The 19091-nt window shown below is 38.6% G+C and overlaps 2 protein-coding genes across 13 annotated transcripts in view; one reads left to right on the forward strand and one right to left on the reverse strand.

Moving 5' to 3' along the window:
• Positions 1-5355, forward strand: part of LOC101861022 (MORN repeat-containing protein 1) — a 40470-nt gene extending 35115 nt beyond the window's left edge. For 8 of the 11 annotated variants that reach the window (XM_005092066.3, XM_005092068.3, XM_005092067.3 and 5 more), the window contains one exon: positions 4211-5355. In XM_005092066.3, coding sequence (XP_005092123.1) covers positions 4211-4277 — 67 coding nt within the window. In that variant the 3' untranslated portion in view covers positions 4278-5355. The remainder of the gene's footprint in view (positions 1-4210) is intronic. The other 3 variants (XM_005092060.3, XM_005092065.3, XM_005092064.3) reach the window with 2 other exon arrangements.
• Positions 5356-8077: 2722 nt separating this feature from the next.
• Positions 8078-19091, reverse strand: part of LOC101848872 (cleavage and polyadenylation specificity factor subunit 1) — a 41525-nt gene continuing 30511 nt past the window's right edge. For both annotated transcript variants that reach the window (XM_013091556.2, XM_005092096.3), the window contains exons 29-37: positions 16562-16630; positions 15837-15920; positions 14588-14764; positions 14089-14155; positions 13501-13548; positions 12826-12984; positions 12051-12180; positions 10473-10611; positions 8078-9704 (exon numbers count right to left, since the gene is read on the reverse strand). In XM_013091556.2, coding sequence (XP_012947010.1) covers positions 9657-9704; positions 10473-10611; positions 12051-12180; positions 12826-12984; positions 13501-13548; positions 14089-14155; positions 14588-14764; positions 15837-15920; positions 16562-16630 — 921 coding nt within the window. In that variant the 3' untranslated portion in view covers positions 8078-9656. The remainder of the gene's footprint in view (positions 9705-10472; positions 10612-12050; positions 12181-12825; positions 12985-13500; positions 13549-14088; positions 14156-14587; positions 14765-15836; positions 15921-16561; positions 16631-19091) is intronic.

Here is a 19091-nt window from a genome sequence, read left to right on the forward strand (position 1 = left end):
CCCCACACCCCTCCCCCTCCCCACGCACCCTCCTTAGACCACGTGCCATAATGCCTGCTATAGATGTTGTTGACGAACCAAACACTGGGCTATGTGTGGTAAACGCTCGTCAATTGACCCTTGTTGTATACAGGCCACACTGAGAGGGTAGGCTTAAGTAACGGGGAGGTTAGGCCGTCCGTTGGTAACAGAGAGGTTGCTAAGGAAAACGAAGACGAGAGCAACACAAATAAATAGTAATTTGAATTTTGATCGTGGTGGTTCAGAGGGTGGTTGGCGGGTGCTCTGGTGTGATTTGCTGCTTCTTTCCCATCTATGAAACATCCACCGTCCTTATCCCTCTCCTTCGTTTTTGTGTTTTTACTCTCTTGTAAAACGGAGCGCCCATTACGGCTGGATCGGGCCGGTCGCCTGGAACTGAAAACAAACACGTTTGTTTTTGAGACGACCGAGTTGGGCGATAGGCCCGACCCGCCGATCCCATCCGTAGTAGGTACCCCCGTATGACACTTTTAACCTCCAGCACTCACATGTCTTAATTATGTTGCAAGTGTCGTATAACTTTACTAAAACTTAAAAAAAAAATATATATAATGCGTACTCCAGGCACCCCAGGGCCCAACTGACGCCATGCCAGAGTTGGCCTCTTGCACTGACAAGTGACCACCATTACTACAATTATAATGTATAATAATATATCTAGTGGTCACTACTTGATTAGTTTAGTTTTAGTAGAAGTTTTACGGCACTCGCAACTGCATAAGGTCGTATGAGCGCCAGAAGATTAGAGGTGTTACAAGACAGTAACAAACATAAAAAGAAGAAGGGGAGATAAGGACGATAGAATGATGACAATGTGTGATAGGAAAGAAGAAGCAAACCACACCAGAGCACCCGCCAACCACCCACACTACTTGATTAAACTGACCAGCTACCAAGAGCACCTGGCACGTACTCGCTGACAGGCCAGTGTGGACTCTGTTGCGTGGTTAGAATGTGTGTGTGATTAGTTTACCAGCGGATGTACTCTGTTCTCCTTCTCCCTCTTGTACCCGCCTCTACTTTTCTCTCTCTCTTTCTCTCTCTCTCTCTCTCTCTCTCTCTCTCTCTCTCTCTCTCTCTCTCTTTGAGCGTTTCTCTATTGCCCCCCCCTCTCTCACACACACACACACACACATGTGACATGTCGTATGCCCCTTTTCCCTTGCCGCCTTGCTATGTTTTATAAATTTTAAAAAAAAAAAAAGAAAGGGAAAAAGAACTTGGAAAATCAGCCGTCCTCATTCTATGTATGAAAAATGGGAACTATCAGTAACACCTGTCTTAACTTCTCTGTCGTAAGGTTGGGGATTTTTAAATGTTAAAAATATTTGATTTATCTTTGGGTTTTTCTTTTTTTTAGATTGCGTGCAGGAGGCTGTTACTATTTACCCTGTCAATGATTCCTCAGAGCAGCATTTCTGTCTGATGACATGGGTAGTTTATGAACGAAATAAAAAAAAAATAATTATATGTTGTCTTTCATTAAGAACATAGAACTGTTACTGTTGTACAATTTATGCCTGTATGTGGGCTCCCGTGGGTTTCAATAACGGCATTGAGAACATAATACAGATTCTAGCTTTGAGAAACTCTAGATGTGTGTGTGCTTAAAATCTTTTTTTTTTTTTTTTAAATTTCTCACACTTTCTCGTTTTTGCTTGTCTGAATTGTAATTCCTATTTGTATGTCCTATTTTTTCAGCCCTCTTATCTCTTTTGTTTTGGTGGGGTGGGGTCTTTTTGTCCCTTTAATTTTGCCGTAGAAGTGAATATGAAAGTACGTTGTATTACTGAAGTGTTACTTTTATCAAAAGTTTTGTTTCGCTTCTTTTCAAAGATTTTATAATTTACCTGCTTGGTATAGTCGATCTATTCTTATTTAAAGTCCTTTTAATATACTCCCCCCCCCCCCCAAAGCCCCTCACCTTCTTCGTTTCTCGCCTTTGTCTTGTATTTTTCCACAGGTTACTCTGATATTGATATTTATATACACCCATAAATGTGTCGTTGTTCTGCTGAACACACACACACACACACACACACACACACACACACACACACACACACGCACACACACAGACACTCACACACACACACACACACACACACACACACACACACACACGCACATTTTTAGATATAATAGAGGAAAACATAGAAAGAATTTTTATTTTAATAGAGAGTGAGAGACAGACAGACAGACAGACAGACAGACAGACAGACAGACAGACAGACAGACAGACAGACAGACCGACAGACAAACAGAGGAGCGGACAGAGAATGTAGGAGGGAGGGGGGGGGGGGTAGAGAGATCAATTAGTTGATGAAAAGGAGAAGACATTTATAAAATAAACCGTATTGTTATTAACCTTGAATTTTTTTGCTTTTTAACAAATGAAAGGCTAGTGTATATCGTCTGAATTTTACACTCTGACGTTTTTGTATTAAGATTACATGATGACTTTAAAAAAATCAGGAAAAGCAAGTAATGCGGTCTGAAAGTACACGTGTATTTTGAGATCTCAGAATCTTTTTTTTTTCAAGAATAATATTAATGCTGATGACGGCCACTAGGCCTATAGTTATTGCACTGTCTATCTCCATTTAGCAAACGAAAACTGAGATAGAGCCAGTACCACCTTGTTTTTATAGAAATAAGAAATCAGGTTGATTATATATATATTTTTTCTTATTAGCGCCTAATTGATTACATTGGGGGGGGGGGGTTTAAGATGTGCAAAATCTAATACTAACATGTATTATTTGACCTACTATTACAACGTAATGTTCATTATGATATTACATGATATATTATGTATCTTTATTTATTACTGTTGTGTGTCTTGTTCTATTTTTGTTTCAACTCTTTCCATTTTACAACACAGTTGGAATGCTACTTGATTTTTCTTTCAATCAACTTGTGTCGATATTTTGCCAGTGATTTTTTTTTTCTTTGCTTCTCTTTTTTTTGTGCCCTTTATTCTGTCTATCTTGCGTTTTGAGTGCCATGTTTCTTAAAATATGATTTGTTTTGCTTTGGTCTTATTTTTTCTCCTAAAAAATTGCTTCATATGTCGTGGGACATTCAAAAGTTTCTGATCGAAACGTTCTGCTTTCAAATTTACAGCTTTCTCGTTTAAGCCTACCGGTATCTAGTAAATTTTATGCAAAAGTCATTTTTTTTATATGGCACCGATTTGACAAACTGCTTCGCATGTATGTAAAAAGTTTAAAATATCTTATTAGAGAGCTAGTGTCCCTGATTCATGAGAAATATCATTAATCACACTTGATTCGTCTAGTTCATACTGAAAAGTGTCAAAAATTGAAAAAAATATTGTGGTGATTCGTATTCAGGGCAGTGTAATTGTGGAGATCTGTCATCCATGGGAAAAAAATCCGTCCTTTCAAAATCATATTATTATGCTGTGTAAGCTTAGCCTGTCAATTTCAGAGAGACAACTTTCTTTAGAGAAAAGTAACTTGAGAGAAGTCGGACACGATACTGTACTGTTTGAAAAGACGTTGCTTATTATGATTGATACTTACTGTAATTTGCAGGTCTATTCAAAGCCTACAAAAAATTATCAGTCCAAGAAATCATCGTAAGAGTTTTATAGAAGTCATATTGAAAATACAAAGAGTATTTTATTCATATAAAAAGAGCCGTCTCCTTTTTACTGCAAAATGCCACTGATATGTTAGAAGTCTCTGTTCTGAAATGAGGCAACACGAGTAAGGTCTTAACCACTCACTAAATACTTCAGAAAAGTTTTGGTCTTTCCATAATTGTTTAAAATTCAAATGATATTGATTGTGACTTAAGATATTTGTGCTTTTGACTCATCTGTTATGAACAAGTGTCATTTGACAGAGAAGTTCTATATATTCTAAAAGAGGTCGAAAGAAAAGTGGTTTTTCTTAACTTTAAAAAACAATATAAAATCTAGCTCTTTCTTTTCATTCCCCATTAAATAAGAGATTCTTTACGGCTGTGAGACCCCCCCCCCTCCCCCCACTACTAGATTCATTACTTTACTTACATAAATGAAATGCATTTATCTGAATGATATGTTTTCTTAAAAGTATTAATAACACCCACATGAGGTACTAATAAGAATCCTGACATCTCCTTGGTATTCACCATGACCTGTTTCCTGGATCCTCAGGTGGGACACTCAGAGACATATCGCCATGGCAATGAGCCGTTCAAACTCCTCCTACCCAGACCAGTGAAGAAGACCCGATGACAGTCTCCCTGCAGCTGCTGCTGCTCCAGGCTGACCAACAGCGTAGATTGTAGACAACAAAACGGGTCCCTCCACTTTTAGGTAGTTTAGGAAAGAGAAGCATTAGGTCTATCCAGCCATATAATAAATGGCCATTTATTTAGTGCTGGGAAAAGAAGAACAGAACAGGGCGATGAAATATAGAAGCCTCCAAGGGGTGCCCTTCACTCACCCACTTGCTTTAAGAAACTAAATGCACATAATGTCCTTGAAAGAACAGAGTTGACTAGATACTGTTTTATTGTTCATAGAGAATGCTATTCTTAGGCAATGAGATTTTCTTTACTGCTCTTGGACTGCAGAGGAGACACTTGTTACTGGAGTGACATATCTTATAAATACAATCTTCGATGTTGCATTAGTCGTTAATGAATGTTCACCAACTGTCTGTTCAGTTATGGACTTTTCGCCACTGCTTCACATAGTTTTTCTGCTGAGTTTTTTGTTCAGTTTTTCAGAAGTAAATTTCCAACTTATAGAATCTATATTCAGACCTTCATCTCCTGGTTAAAAAAGATTATAAGGATATTGAAAACTAAGATTAGATTCTTTATAAATTAATGAAAAAAATACAAAATACCAGGCCCTGAAATGTATCTTATATCTAAATCTCCCAGACATCAAAATATGCAAGGATTAAATCCAGGGTGTTGGGGCATGGGATAAAAAGCATTTTTTAAAATCCTGAAATATAAAGTGTACATAAGCAGAGTTTCTGCTAAAAATGATCAATTTAAATCGATTCTATAGTTGTGCAATTGTATTGTTTGTATTAGGAAACAAAACCTTGACAGAAGGAGCTTATGCAGACACAAGAACATATGAAGTCTAATGGGCCACTTACCACCCTTATACTCTAAACTGGGAATTCCATTGCTTTGTTTCTTCTTCCATATATGCGATTTGCAACAAATCAGCTTCAAATCTATAATATTCTTGCTTTGTCAATTCTCAATACTTGACAGCATACCTGTGATAATTTGTTGTTATAAGTAATAAATCAAACTGTTAAAACACAAACATTGTAAACCCCTGTGTTTTTGATATTGCTCATGTCACTGTTCATCTTCAGGTTCATGTGGGGGGGTTTTCTCCTTTGAAAACAAAAATATCGCCAAACAATTTACATATTCTCCATTTCTATTTAAACAGGAATTTGACCTTCAATTCAATAGACCTGGCAATACTGATGTATTTCAACATAATCAGTTGAAATTTAGCCAGATCTGCTCTTATGATCATCTGTCCAAGACAATCACCTAATAGGTCCTATACAAACGACCACTTCCCACTTGCTTTTTTTTCTGTTATAATGACACTGTTCAAGAGGACCACTTGTCTAGCCAAAATTACCATTTTCTCTTCGACAATTGTTGGTTATCTTAGACAGGTTTGTCTGTCCTATACGAGAAAGAACATGCATGAAGCCTATAAAAAAGGAACATTCATTAAATCTGTTAGAGAAAAAAAGAAGTAGAGCATTTTAAAATTATTTTATTTTATAAGTGTTTTACAGCACTCGCAACTGCATAAAGTCATATGAGCGCGCGAGACACTTAAAAAATGTTAAATTGGTAGGAAATTTTAAATTTTGCCCTCGTGGCAGCCAAAGCCTACTCTTATTGATTGTGGACCACCAAGGGATCTTTAACCTCCGAGATTTTTTGCCCTTTTCCGAGAAGGTTAGGAGTTTAACTTCTAGGCCACGAGAGCCCCCCCCCCAACTACAGCATGTCAGAGTGATATTTAACTGGAAAAGATTCTTTTTCAGATTCACCTGAAGTGGCAAAGAAAAATTGAATGAAGTTCATCAGCTGTGCCAGCTTGCCAATCGGTGTCGCATGCTTTGAATTGTTCTAACTTATCAAAACCATGCTTTTGAAAAAGACCAGGGTCCTCTCAAATTATTAGAGACCCAATTTAACATACAGTGGAAACCATATATAACAGGCCCGGTAATAACAGGGATCCGGTAATAACAGGGATTTTTTAAATCCCCGTTTTTTCCTACTCTTTGTCTCTATTAAAAGTCATCGGCAATAACAGGGCTCGTCAGAGCCCAACCGGTTATAGCAGGGACAAAGGCTTGTTAACAATGTGTAAAGAGAAAGAGAGAGAGAGAGAGATAGAGAGAGAGAGAGAGAGAGAGAGTAACGCAGTGGTGGAGCAAGCCCACGCAAGCCATGCCACTACAAGCACACACAGCGTGTGAAGCGAGAGAGGGCTGCGGTGTGCTGTAGACCTCGATCTAGCCCGAAACCTAGCAACAACACGCACGCGTTATGTGTCACCAACGATGTCAAGCGCAAGAGAAAATGCCTTTCAATTGACCAAAAATACTAAATAATCCAGGTTGTTGACAAAAAGACTGGAAGAGATTTGTCGTCAGTTCGACTTTCCACAAGGGTCGATTCATCCCATTATCAAGGATAGAGAGAAAATAGTTGCAGCATACTCCAATGAAAAGTTTGCTCTGGATGGAAAGAAGATGAGACTACCCGATGCAGATGCTGTGGACCAAGCTTTGGTGCCAACACCCCTGTTCGTGGGTACTTGTTGCAAAGGAAACTACCCATGAATAAGTACAGCTGGATTAGTCCACAAATGCTTACTTTCCTTGCATTTCTGATTTAACAGGGATCGGATATAACAGGACATTTTCTCTACTCCCACCATCCCTGTTATATCAGGTTTCGACTGTATTTATTACAGAGTAGAGAATATAGCAAGAACAGAACCTTGTTACTATACTTTGGACGATGATGGGTGCAAAATGGCCATATCTAATCACCAAAAAGAAAATGCATACTCGTAGAACCAACAGCAAAACAATGTGCAGTATATCTACAGTATAATCCACTAATATTGACATCCGATTTATCGACATTTTGACGTATGTGTCACGACACGGTGGAATCAGGCGCTCGCCAATTTTGAGACATGGAGTCATCGGTACTATCTTAAAGCCTGTCCATTTGCGATGCTTTTGATGAGAAAAATATCCATTTATCTTGGATATAATAAGTCAAGATATTGGCGAGTGAAGGAGGTGGGAGTCGCCTGGTTTCAGAGATAAAATTAGCGAGAAAATGGCCGTCAAGGTTGAGTTATTTCCTTAGCTTGAAAGTCAGTGGAAACTGAACATTTATATATCTTATGTACCTGGGTGCCTGGCGAAGCCCACGAACATAAATGGGGGGAAAAAGCCACGCTAACGGTCAACGCATTAGTTGTTCATTAAGTCCACATACCCGCCAAGTAGCCTATATCGACCCACCAGGCTTTAGTAGGTCATGTATGGCCTACACAGTGTAGTCTTAAACACAGTACAATGCCTTACAGACGTGAGCGTCTCGCACACTGGGCATCACCTCCCTACCCCCACTCCCGATCGCTCACTCCCCTTCCTCATCCCATTCTCAGTTTACCGCTGACGTCCCCTTATTTTTTCCTCTTTGGCTTTACATTTTCATTTATCAACATTTTTATATATTGGCATCAAATTCACTTCCCAAAACATGTGGATGTAAGCGGATTATACTGTATATATCCTTGAAAAGCAAGAAACTTAGGAAAACAAAAGCCAAATTTCACTAAGCAACTGAAGTTTTGTGAAAGAATCAGAATAATTTTTCTGCCCCACTGTTTCAACCTTTACCACTGTACACCATACCCCACTAACTCTTTTTTAAAGTTTTCTCAAAGTTATAATCACAATGAGGACAAAAGGAAAATAAATTCAACAACCAGAATATACTCACAATTTTTAATAAAACAAAACCATTTCACAGAACAGTATTCCAAAGTAATAAATGGCAGTGTAACAAACATACATATGAATCAATGTACATTGAAAACATTTTCACACAATTGATGTCATAATTTCCATATTATGTACATGCAAAGCATTTATTCTCAAATGACATACGATAGAGTCCAGTTTAGTTTTAGTAAGAACTTTACAGCACAAGAGCAGAAAATAAAAGAAGTTACCAGAGAGTAACAAACTCAAAAAAGAAAGGGAGATAAGGACGAAAGATGTCGGATAGGAAATAAGGAGCAAACCACTTGAGAGCATTCCCCAAACACTCGCTGACGGAGTCCACTTACAATAATGGGCTCATAATTATAAACAGGCATTCTCTCTGAGTAATTAAAGGCTCTTGTCCCTATTCATGTTGTAGTTGTTTTTTTTTCTGTACCATCACACATTGTTCAAACACCTTGCTTTAAAAAGAAGCACAGCAGTCTGGTCCTTGGAAGATTGGAGCCTACTATGAGAGGACTCCAGTGTAATCCAACTTTTTTTTGGAGTAAAATGACAACAGAGGAGAGAAAAAAAAATTACATAAAAGGAAATACTTTTAACATTTCATATGATAACATTAAAAAAATGTGCATTAAAAAAACACAAACAGACAAACCAACCAATTTTTTGTCTCACTTATGCTTTACAGGAAGTAAGCACACATGTCGACGACTCATATTCCTGGCTGAAATGTTGTCAGGTACATCTACGTAGGAACAATCTTTCACTCAATCTGATCCAACTCGAGAGTTAAAATTTACTGAAACTTCTCTTCTGTCAGGACAATGAAGGTTTACACAAAACTGATACTTTTAAAAATGTGTATCAGCTACACAAGCACTGGACTTTGACCTTGCATTACGCATTGTTCACCCCGAAAAAACATTGGCCGAATCTCTCTCCAACTTATTCAGTTGAGTACCCTGGAACAAACCTTTTCACTGCTTTCTCAGCTCAAATTTTTCATTTGAAAAAGAGGAAACTATGAATAATACTGAACAACACTCCAAAGTTACGGACAAAAGTGTGTGACAATATTAAAAAGTGGAGCAGAACTTAAATAAGAGCTCAATAGTAACAGCATTCAGTTGATCTCAAAGACCAATTAGGTAGCCTACTATCCAAAAATCCCTCCAAAATGTCACGATTATAAAAGAAAAAGTTAATCTGCCATCAAACATTTCCACACCTAGATTTGTATTGACACCAACAATCTTTCATTTCATAATACTTTAAAATATTCGTACATGAAAAACACTTTAAATTTTCTCTCTAGACATACATTTCAAAATGTATTCATTCACTTCAATCAAAAACCTCATTCACAATGCCAGCCAAACAGAGTCCGACTCCAGGTAAGCTATGTTACAGAAGAAGGAAGATAAAACAGTTCAGTCTCCTCAGCCTTTGCAAGAGACTTCAGATATTGCTTTCTGGTAAAGCTAAATCCACCCTGACAAACAAAGAGTATCATGTTCTATGCACAGAATAGACAAGTACATGCTCAAACAGAGTAACTCAGAAATGGGCAGTTAGTCGGTCAAACTCCATCAGATCGTCAATCAGCTGAAAGTAAGAGAAAATGAAAAAAAATCCATCATCACTGATACGAGAAAAGATAAAAGACAAGAATGACAGCAACAATTCCACACAGTTTTAATTTTAAAGAGACTTTAAAAAATCTTTTCTACAATCTACAATTCTATCTTTAGTAGAGACTCAAAGAGTTTTTTTTTTACAGCTCTGCAACTGTTATCGTTAGTAATAGAGACTCACAAAGTCATTTGTGCAGTCTACAACTCTGTATCATTAGTAGAGACTCAATTAGTCATTTCTACTGTTCTACAGATCTACCTTTACGAGAGACCTCTAGTCATTTCTACAGTTCTTCAGCTATAACTTTAGAAGGGACTCAAAGAGTTAGTCTAGCACACACAAAGTGAACACACACATACCATAGTGAAAAAATGCATTTTTCGAATAAATTGTGAGGTCTTTAATTTTTCCAAGCACTTTTGATTATACAATTCGAAAACAGTGAAATTCATACATATAACGAAAAGACTTCCACATCCAGCCAAATTCGGTATTTGTATGTGTGTGCTAGACTGCAATACAGCTCTATCTTTAGACAAAACTCGGATTTATTTCAACACTTCCTCACAGTTTTATCTAGAAAATTGAAAAAGGAAAAGAATGAGCAGTTACATGACCAATTTCTCTTATATTGACTATTTTTTGGGCCCACTCTGCTTTATCGACAAGCTTCCTGGGTACCCGACAAAACCCACGAACATACCTGGGGGAAAAAGCCACATGCCACAAGCCTCTCACCTGATCCACAGAAGTTCCTATCTTCTTGGCCACCTCAATCTTCTCCATAGTGGACAGGTGCAGGAACCTCCAGCACAGCTCCCCGTCCAGAATATTCCGCTGTGGGGAAGCCATGTCCGGGGGGAGAGTCTTGTACGTCCTGGAGAAAACATAAAACTCTCTTTACTGCTTATCAAGTTTTACCACGAAGCAATCTTGCTGCCTATAAATACTTGAAATACAGTCCAAACGGTCTCAGACAGCTATTCATATTTTCAAGGAGAAAAATGGTCTGTCTTAGAGAGAGGAACGCTATGATTTGATAGCATTTTGAAACTGCAACAGCACCAGTTGCAGTGCTGCATAAATGAAGGGAAAGAATGGCCGTGAAGGGACCAGATTTTAAGAGACAATCATACGCTTTGACAACGTGAGAGCAGCAAATGATTGTACCCGCTCAGCAAGAGTTCACGGGCAAACCTAAGCATACATTCTGGGACAGTGAGCATGCAGTGTGCACAAGTCCTTGCTTACCCCTCTCCCCTCTACTCAACCCACGCAAAGTACAGTAAAGCTGCTGCGAAAAATTCATTGCCCTGTGCTCAAACCTGTCTCTTAGGTGGATTTGTTTTTAGAATGGGTTCTTAAGCAAGCAAGTTATAGAGAAAAAAATTCCATTACAAGGTAAAAGTAGGGTTTCAGGCAGACTGGGTTCTTACCTGGAGTCTTAGGCAGAGACTGTTATATATTAATTATATGTCTGTAGTGTCAGGCGCCAACAGACCATGTCCAAGATTTTCCTATTTCTTTTCTGAACACATTGCTTCAATACAAGACCTTCCACTAGGAGTACTAATATCTCCCTGAGATAAACAATTCTTATTCCTCAAACATGTACAAAACCTGGAGACAAAGTATTTTTACTTTATTTTTGCAGGTTTTTTTTTTACTCCTGAAAAATTAGCTTGCATGGACTGACCCGAAAGCACACAATACCATCGATACAATATATATTCTGACCAAATGCTATAGCTTGCCCTCGGTGTACTCAAAGAAAAATATTACATTTGACAAATACAACAAGTTTGCGCACAGGGCTTTACGTCGCTTTCTTAATGCCAGGGTGAATAACACTCATATTGTGTTGTCTAGATAGATGCATAAAGTAAGGCTGACTGGGAGAAAAAAAAGAAGAAACCCCCCCCCGCCCCCCCCCCCCCCCTGTTATCTGAGTGAACACACTGAGCTGGCAGGGAAATCAGTTACATGTATATATCCCAGTTCATTAACTCATCGAGGCTGCGCATTCTGGCCATTCGGCAATGCATGAAAGTGCGATGTTTTAGTGCGTAACTTCATTATTCAAATAGCTTTTTCGATCATGTTTTCATTATCTGAAACTTAAAAAGGCATGCTAAATGATGCAGACTCAGAATAATGAAAACTCGTGTTCTAACTTGTATATTATGAGGGTTCGAAACATGCGAAAATGTTGCCTTTGCTCTATTGCTCGTCCAACGTAAACGTCCACACGTCCTCAATGAGTTAATAGATCACTTTTCATAACAGGAAGCCCAAATACAGTTACTCATGCCTCACCTGTATGCTTTAGGGTTTAGACCAGCAGGATTCGGCAGCTGAGTAATCATTGCATTCTGCAACATCTGCTGGCGCCGGAACACTTTCTCCTGTATGGGAAGCAAATACCCAATGCCACCGTCCAGAGTAGCTGTGAAAAAAAGAACAGAACATTTAAGAGGCTGAAATATATTTAAAAAGAAACATTTAGAAATATGCAGTACAATGAAAGAAGATCAGGCATACTGACGAATGCTTGCCGTCAGTCTATTTTGCCTTTAAACAATAATAATATGGGCCTATCTGGGCTGTGAGGATTTTTTTTTTTAGTTTCATAAGACTTATACAGCACTAACAACACTTTTAGGTCACATAAGTGCTGAAGATTAGAGGTGTAAGTGCTGAAGATTAGAGGTGTTACTGAATAGTAACATAAAATGAAAACAAAGGAGGTGAGATAAGAACAATAGATGTTTGATAGGAAAGAAGGAGCAAACAACACCAGAGCACCTGCCAACCACCCATGAATATCTCAATTCTTCAGCCAAACAGCTAAAGGTAGGTGGGTGGTTGACGCATGCTCTGGTGTGGTCTGCTCTATCTGTCCTAGAGGAACATATATCATCCTTATAAATCCTCCTTTTTTTTTGTTTGTTGCTCTCTTTTAACACTTCTAATCTTCGGCACTTATATGACCTTATTGTGTTGCAAGCACTGTAAAACACTTACTAAAACTAAACAACTAAAGCAAAAACCAGCAGGCATTGTAACATATATATATTATATATATACTTACCAAAGAAGGTGACCTGCTTGTGCTCCACGGCCGCCTGGTTCTTCTTGCTTGTGGACGGGTCCTCCAGCTTACATCGCACTCTGAACATGCTGTTCACTTGACTGCCCAGGTTGAAGTCCGCTCGTCGCAGCAATCGGATCCCACCGTGACTTTCACGAACTGTGAGCAGACAGAGAATCCTCAGTTATAAGTCATTTTTAAATTTAGTAACAGTTTTAAGGCACTTGCAATACAAATAGGTAATAAAATTGCTGACGATTAGAGATGTTACAAGAGAATAACACACAAGGAAGGAAAGGAGGAGAGATTAGGACGACAGATAGTCATAAGACAGGTAAGAAGGAGCGAACCACACTAGACGTTACATATCACAGATAATTGTTTCTTTAATGTACAAGAGAAAATGAATTTTAGTAAGAGTTTTATGGCACTTAAAACACAATAAGGTCATATAAGTGCCGAAGATTAAATGTATTATTAGAGAGTAACAAACACAAGAAGGAAGGACGAGAGATAAGGACAATAAATGTTTGATGGAAAAGAAAGAGCAAACCGCACCAGAGCACCCGCCAACCACTCACTACTAGCTTTTCTCGGTACAGCAATGATGTAAACATGTAAAACAATATGAACAAATGAAATAAAAGAGCTGGGAGACTGGCATGTCCTACTTACCTTCTGGTAAATAGCAGTAAATGAAAATGTTCCTGCTCCTGTCGCTTACTGGGGGGGGGAAAAAAGACATTGAATTTAGCACACAAAAATACTAAACTGGTCAGCCTGTAAAGTACATACATTTCTTTTTAAATCTAAACAAAAAGGTAAAATATGTCTGCACAAAGTGAAAATTCCTAATAGCAATATGCAACGACATATCAGCGAAAAATTGTTTCCTTCCTGTTCTGAATTTTAAACCAAGACCCTGCATCTTTTAAGCAGATTGTATATCTTTTATTATTATCTTAACACCTGTACTAGCTCAAAGCCGAACACTTGAGAGCTAACACCTGAAGACAGAGTCCCATTTGACACTCGACTGATTCTGCTCCCAAGAAGGTTTCCTCACATCCTAGGAAAGGCTCTGCTTTCAAAATCATCTGCTGAGTGACTACAAAGGTAGTTTTTTTTTTTGTATCTATGAATCTAAACATTTTCACATCCTAGCAAATGCTCTGCTATCAAAATGATCAATTGAGTCACAACTAAGGTGCAACTGTTTAGTATAAGTGAATCTGAACATTTGCTCACAACTGTCAAACATACCGACAAAGCTCATCCGTTCTCCATCCACTAAGAAATCTCCAGCATAAGTTTCCAATGCTCTGGAATCCTGCAATGGAAAAATATTTGCTTCTCAGTTTTTGTTTTCAAAAAAGGATGAAAAAGATTAAAACCATACAACTAAACTAGACTGCCATTGAATAGAATTTTATTATCTTTTTTGTGGCTTTTAAATCATTCCATAAGGTAGGACTATAAACACTCAAAAAACAATATATTGACTTCAGTCTTGGTTCACAGAGAACACACTGACAATACTGTAAAAAATGTATAAGCTACAAAGAATAAGCATTATTTCCAGTTGACTAGAAAAGAAAAAAAAAAGCTAAACTTCATTCTACTGGCCTCAGTAGGCTGATATATAGCCTAGAGCAATAAAAAATTCATTATACATCAAAAAATAATTCTGGTGTTTCGAAAATTAATTTTATGGAGATTGCTAGACATACAGTAACGGGCCCTAAATGAGCTGATGACTTACTCGACTAACAAATGAGAGAACTCGGAGCTCATCTTGGTAGCGGTAGAGGGCCACACTTTTAATGACATCAGATGCTAAGATTAAATTCTTCACAACTCGCAGGGAGTGAATGTAGACCAACGAGTCGATAAATGCAACTCCAGAGAGATCATCGTCCTTGAGAGACCAGATGTAAATCTGAGAAAGAAGAAAACCAATAATTCGGATAAGCATCGGGTTTTTCGAGACTCCTTTGTTTAAGTCTTAGTCGGAGTATGTTAGCAGGTGCTGAGGCATCTTCTTTTCACTTCTGTCCTCATGAGTATATCATTAATGTATAGTTGAGAAAGTTTTTTCAAATGCAGTTGAACTGGTTTTCTTGTTTATCTGAAAAGTTTTTTACTTCTGTGTGTGAGGTTTTACTCTCACTCTCAGTAATCATGTCATCCATGTAGAGCGATATGAGATAAAGCACTATATAAATGCAATCTATTATTATCATTATTTTTCTTATCAATATAAGGCTGTAAGGGTTTTAACTCTGCTTTTAAACCTGTATGATTTATAGGCCGCACCTTCAAATTCAAACGTCTTTATTTAATTGGACCCAGCTCAGCAGGAAGAGAACCTAGAACACACCTATAACAACACATGTTCAAGAATACCTTGGGGATTTGAACCTCAGAAGGACATCTCCATCTAAGTCCAGCATGATACCATCTGAGCACAATGAGCCCTGAACTTACAAATTTGACAAATGTGCTACAAAAGAGTGACAGTTTGCCACTATGAAAGGGTATTTCTCACCAGGCACAATTACAAAACAAAAGCATTTTGGTATTTAAAAAAAAACCTTTCAATGAAAAAAAATAGTCATAAATCAGAATTATTACACAGCAAAAGGTCAGCTCTGAGGTTTACTTGAGTAGAGAAAAGTACACTGACACAACACTGGTCATTTAATTCAAGATAGACAAAAGAAAAATAACAAAAGAACCATGACTTTTCAACGGCACCCTTGAATAACCCACCCACGTTGTCAGAAATTCTCATACTTCCCCAAACACCAAACACAGCACTCTTTTTTAAATATTATTAATAGAGGTTTTACGGCGCTCGCAACTGCATAAGGTCATATGAGCGCCAGAAGATTAGAGGTGTTACAAGAGAGTAACAAAAATAAAAAAGGATACGAGATAAGGACGATAGATGTTTGATAGGAAAGAAGAAGCAAACCACACCAGAGCACCCACCAACCACCCACACTTACTTTCTGGCCTATGGCAGTGACAAGAAGTCCATTGAGATAGGCAATGGCAGATACAGGTCCCTTCTGTTCCTTGTCATAAACAACCTGTGGAAGACAAGTACCAGGGTCAGCATTTTCAGAGATTGTCAACCACGTCGGGCAAGTGTTGAGTTCCTCCGTGCTGTCGGCATCGCTGACCATTTAAGACACCACAGCGTCAGAAGAAAGAGAGAGAGGGAAGTTACTTCTGTTTTGTAATAAGAGACGATTTCTTCACTGTAAATGTACACTGTCCATCTTTTAAAACAAACAAACAAACAAACAAACAAACAAACGTAACAAAAAACAAAAAAGAAATTAGAGGAAATACAATTTTTCAGAAGAAAAACATTCAAATAACAGACGGACAGAGCATCAAAATGTCGGACTGTAATGTGAAATTCAGGACACAAGGAAGCCTTAAATAATTAACGTACTCTGAGAAGAGTCTGTATTTCTCCCGTAAGAAAGAGTGTACTGGTACAATCTGCACCATAGCCCAGCATTATACCAACTGAGAAAACAGTGCGCTCCGAACTTGAAAAGAAGTGAACTTCCAGGGGCTAACTTGCTTACAAAAAGACCCAGTAAAAATCCAAATACATGTTCAGTGTTTGGAATATTGAGAGGGAAAATTGAATAGTGTTCGGATACACTGTAAACTCTAACAAACAGTCATAGATTTTAAAAAACCCAAACAAACTCACTTTTATTTTGTTCTTTGTCAAGGGCTGGCCAGGCTCTGGGACGACCTCAATGACATCAAGAATAATAATCTGGGGATCAAATGACAATGAGTGAGAGCTATAAAGAAAATATAATGATACCACAAGTGAAAATAAACAGTTGTTCCTTTACAACAGGTCACAGACTTGTACCAAAATTTATTTTTTTTTCTGAAGGGGGAGGGGGGAAGACCCTTATTATTTCAAAGGCTGTAGTCATTTTTGCCTTTGAAAAAGCTTATGTGGGTAGTTGACAGGAGCTCCAGTGCAGTTTGCCCCTTCTTTCCTGTCAAACATCTACCATCTTTATCTCTCCTACCTTCATTTTTTGTATGTAATTCTCCAGTAACACCTCTAGTCTTCGACACTTGTATGACCTATTTGTATCCCAAGTCCTGTAAAACTAGTACCACAATGAAATAGCATAAGTCTATAAGGTAAAAAAAAGTCTCAGATAAACCTGTGAGGTACAAAGAGTCTCATTTTGTTCTGAATAAAAACCAGACCAATGGGTGGTTGGCAGGAGCTCTGGTGTGGTTTGCTTCTTCTTTCCTATCAAACATCTATTGTCCTTATCTCCCCTCCTTCTTTTTTATGTTTGTTACTCTCTTGTAACACCTCTAATCTTCTGGCGCTCTATGACCTTATGCAGTTCTGCCGTGATCTGACAAAACGCATTTTTTCATTTTGGCGCGAAATTTTTTTATTCCACTAATGAATTCTACATGTCCAAAGCCAACTTGAGATATAATTATGAAAGCCTAAGTGCGACTAGTTTTTAAATAAACTAGCTTTTTAGATTTGTTAAAACGCATTTATTTCCAACGTGATCTGATGAAACACATTTTTTTCAGAGATGATCTGACAAAACGCATTTTGTTCTTGCGTATCGACCGTTCACATCACCTGTGATATGGTAAAACGCATTTTTTCCTTCCCGAGATGGACAAAAAAAATTGCGTTTCATCAGATCACAGTTGACGTATGGTCGAAACGCAGATTTAAAAAACTCACTGCTGGCATCTGTTTGATACGTGGAATGTTCACATTCGTCGCTGAAGTGATCTTTTTGTCCCAATTTACAAAGTCTAAATAGTTCATTTGTAATACTTTCGGGACCCCACCAGCGGTCTGCACTGTCACCACATAATCGGTAAAACCGAAAATATTTCCCTTCCTTCTCATATTCTTCTCAACCTTACCATGAAACGAGTCACAGAACATGAATGTATGACCCGTTTCAAGGTACTTAAAAGCGACCCTGTGGAGAAAGGGTTTGCTGCTGTCATTTAACAGCCTTGCCAGGGACGTGAACAAATACCAATTTTTATTTGGTCCTGAACAATTATCACACTGTATAATGATGTCCTTTGCATCCTCAGCCAAGTCACAAATTGCTTTAACAAAAGCTGAAGTAACGCCGGAGGCAGACCTTCCGGACGTTGCCTCATGCCAGAGGACAGATCTGACTTGCTTTGGGCTTTTCTTTTTCGTCGCCTGCTATCCTAAGGGTGCGAACGTCTCGTGGAAAGCTACAAGGCAGTTTCGGAAGAAGCAGCTTTTGACGCCCCGCATGAAAGGCAACAAAACGACCTTTTGCATGTCCGCCGATACAATGATCTCGGACCCTACTTCAGGGCCTTTCTCTCTATCTTTGTCTTACTGTTTACGGTTTGATGCAGCCCGTCTCTTGTGGGCTGTGTACAGTTGACACTTCTCAAGTCTGTGTCCATTCCGGGCGGCTGGAGCTCATGGTGTCAGAAAGTCAGACATATCTCACACATCTCGTTTAAAAGATTTAGCTGCACTCGCCTACGGTAGGATTTGTACCCTGCCTTTAGAGAGCGATACGTCTCTGTGAAATAGGAGTGCATTTCACGAATGGTTATGTCCGATGACAAATATCGCCTATTAGGTGCATGTTCTCGTTTGTAGTGGCTCACTGAAGGAAGGAACTCTTCAATGTGTGAGTCTATTGCGGCAATAATGTCTTCCCTCAAGGCGTGGGAAGGTGTTTTTGCACCCCTTTTGTCTCTAGGGGCAAACAAGTCACTTGCAGAAACACCTGGGATTTTTAAACTGTTGAATACGGAATTGGATGTATCCGAGGGTGTGCAGAAAAAAACACAGAGCAGACGACGACCTGTTTACCGCAGTCTTTTGGGAGCGTACACGAGAATTTGAAAAAGTCACTTTTAGTCTTCGAGCGGAGTTGAAAAATCCAATTTCGGCGATCATGATAGGGTTGACTCCAAAACTCCTCATGAATTACTTGACGTCTTTGTTGAGAGATTTTCACGATGCAGTTCATTCTACAGTTGCATGGAGGAAGAATGGTGTGCTTTTCCTTAAGAGTAAAATGTGGTACTTCTCGTCTTTCAGATGCAACGGATGTTATCGTGGGTGATGGAGACAAGGCGGTTTGGTACAGCTGATCTGAGGACGAAGGGGTTGAGTGTGGTACACCTAATCTGAGATAGAGAGGGTTTCTTCAAGTTGACCTGGTGATAAT

Source organism: Aplysia californica, unplaced genomic scaffold, assembly GCF_000002075.1.
Source record: "Aplysia californica isolate F4 #8 unplaced genomic scaffold, AplCal3.0 scaffold00040, whole genome shotgun sequence".
NCBI classification, from domain to species: domain Eukaryota; kingdom Metazoa; phylum Mollusca; class Gastropoda; order Aplysiida; family Aplysiidae; genus Aplysia; species Aplysia californica.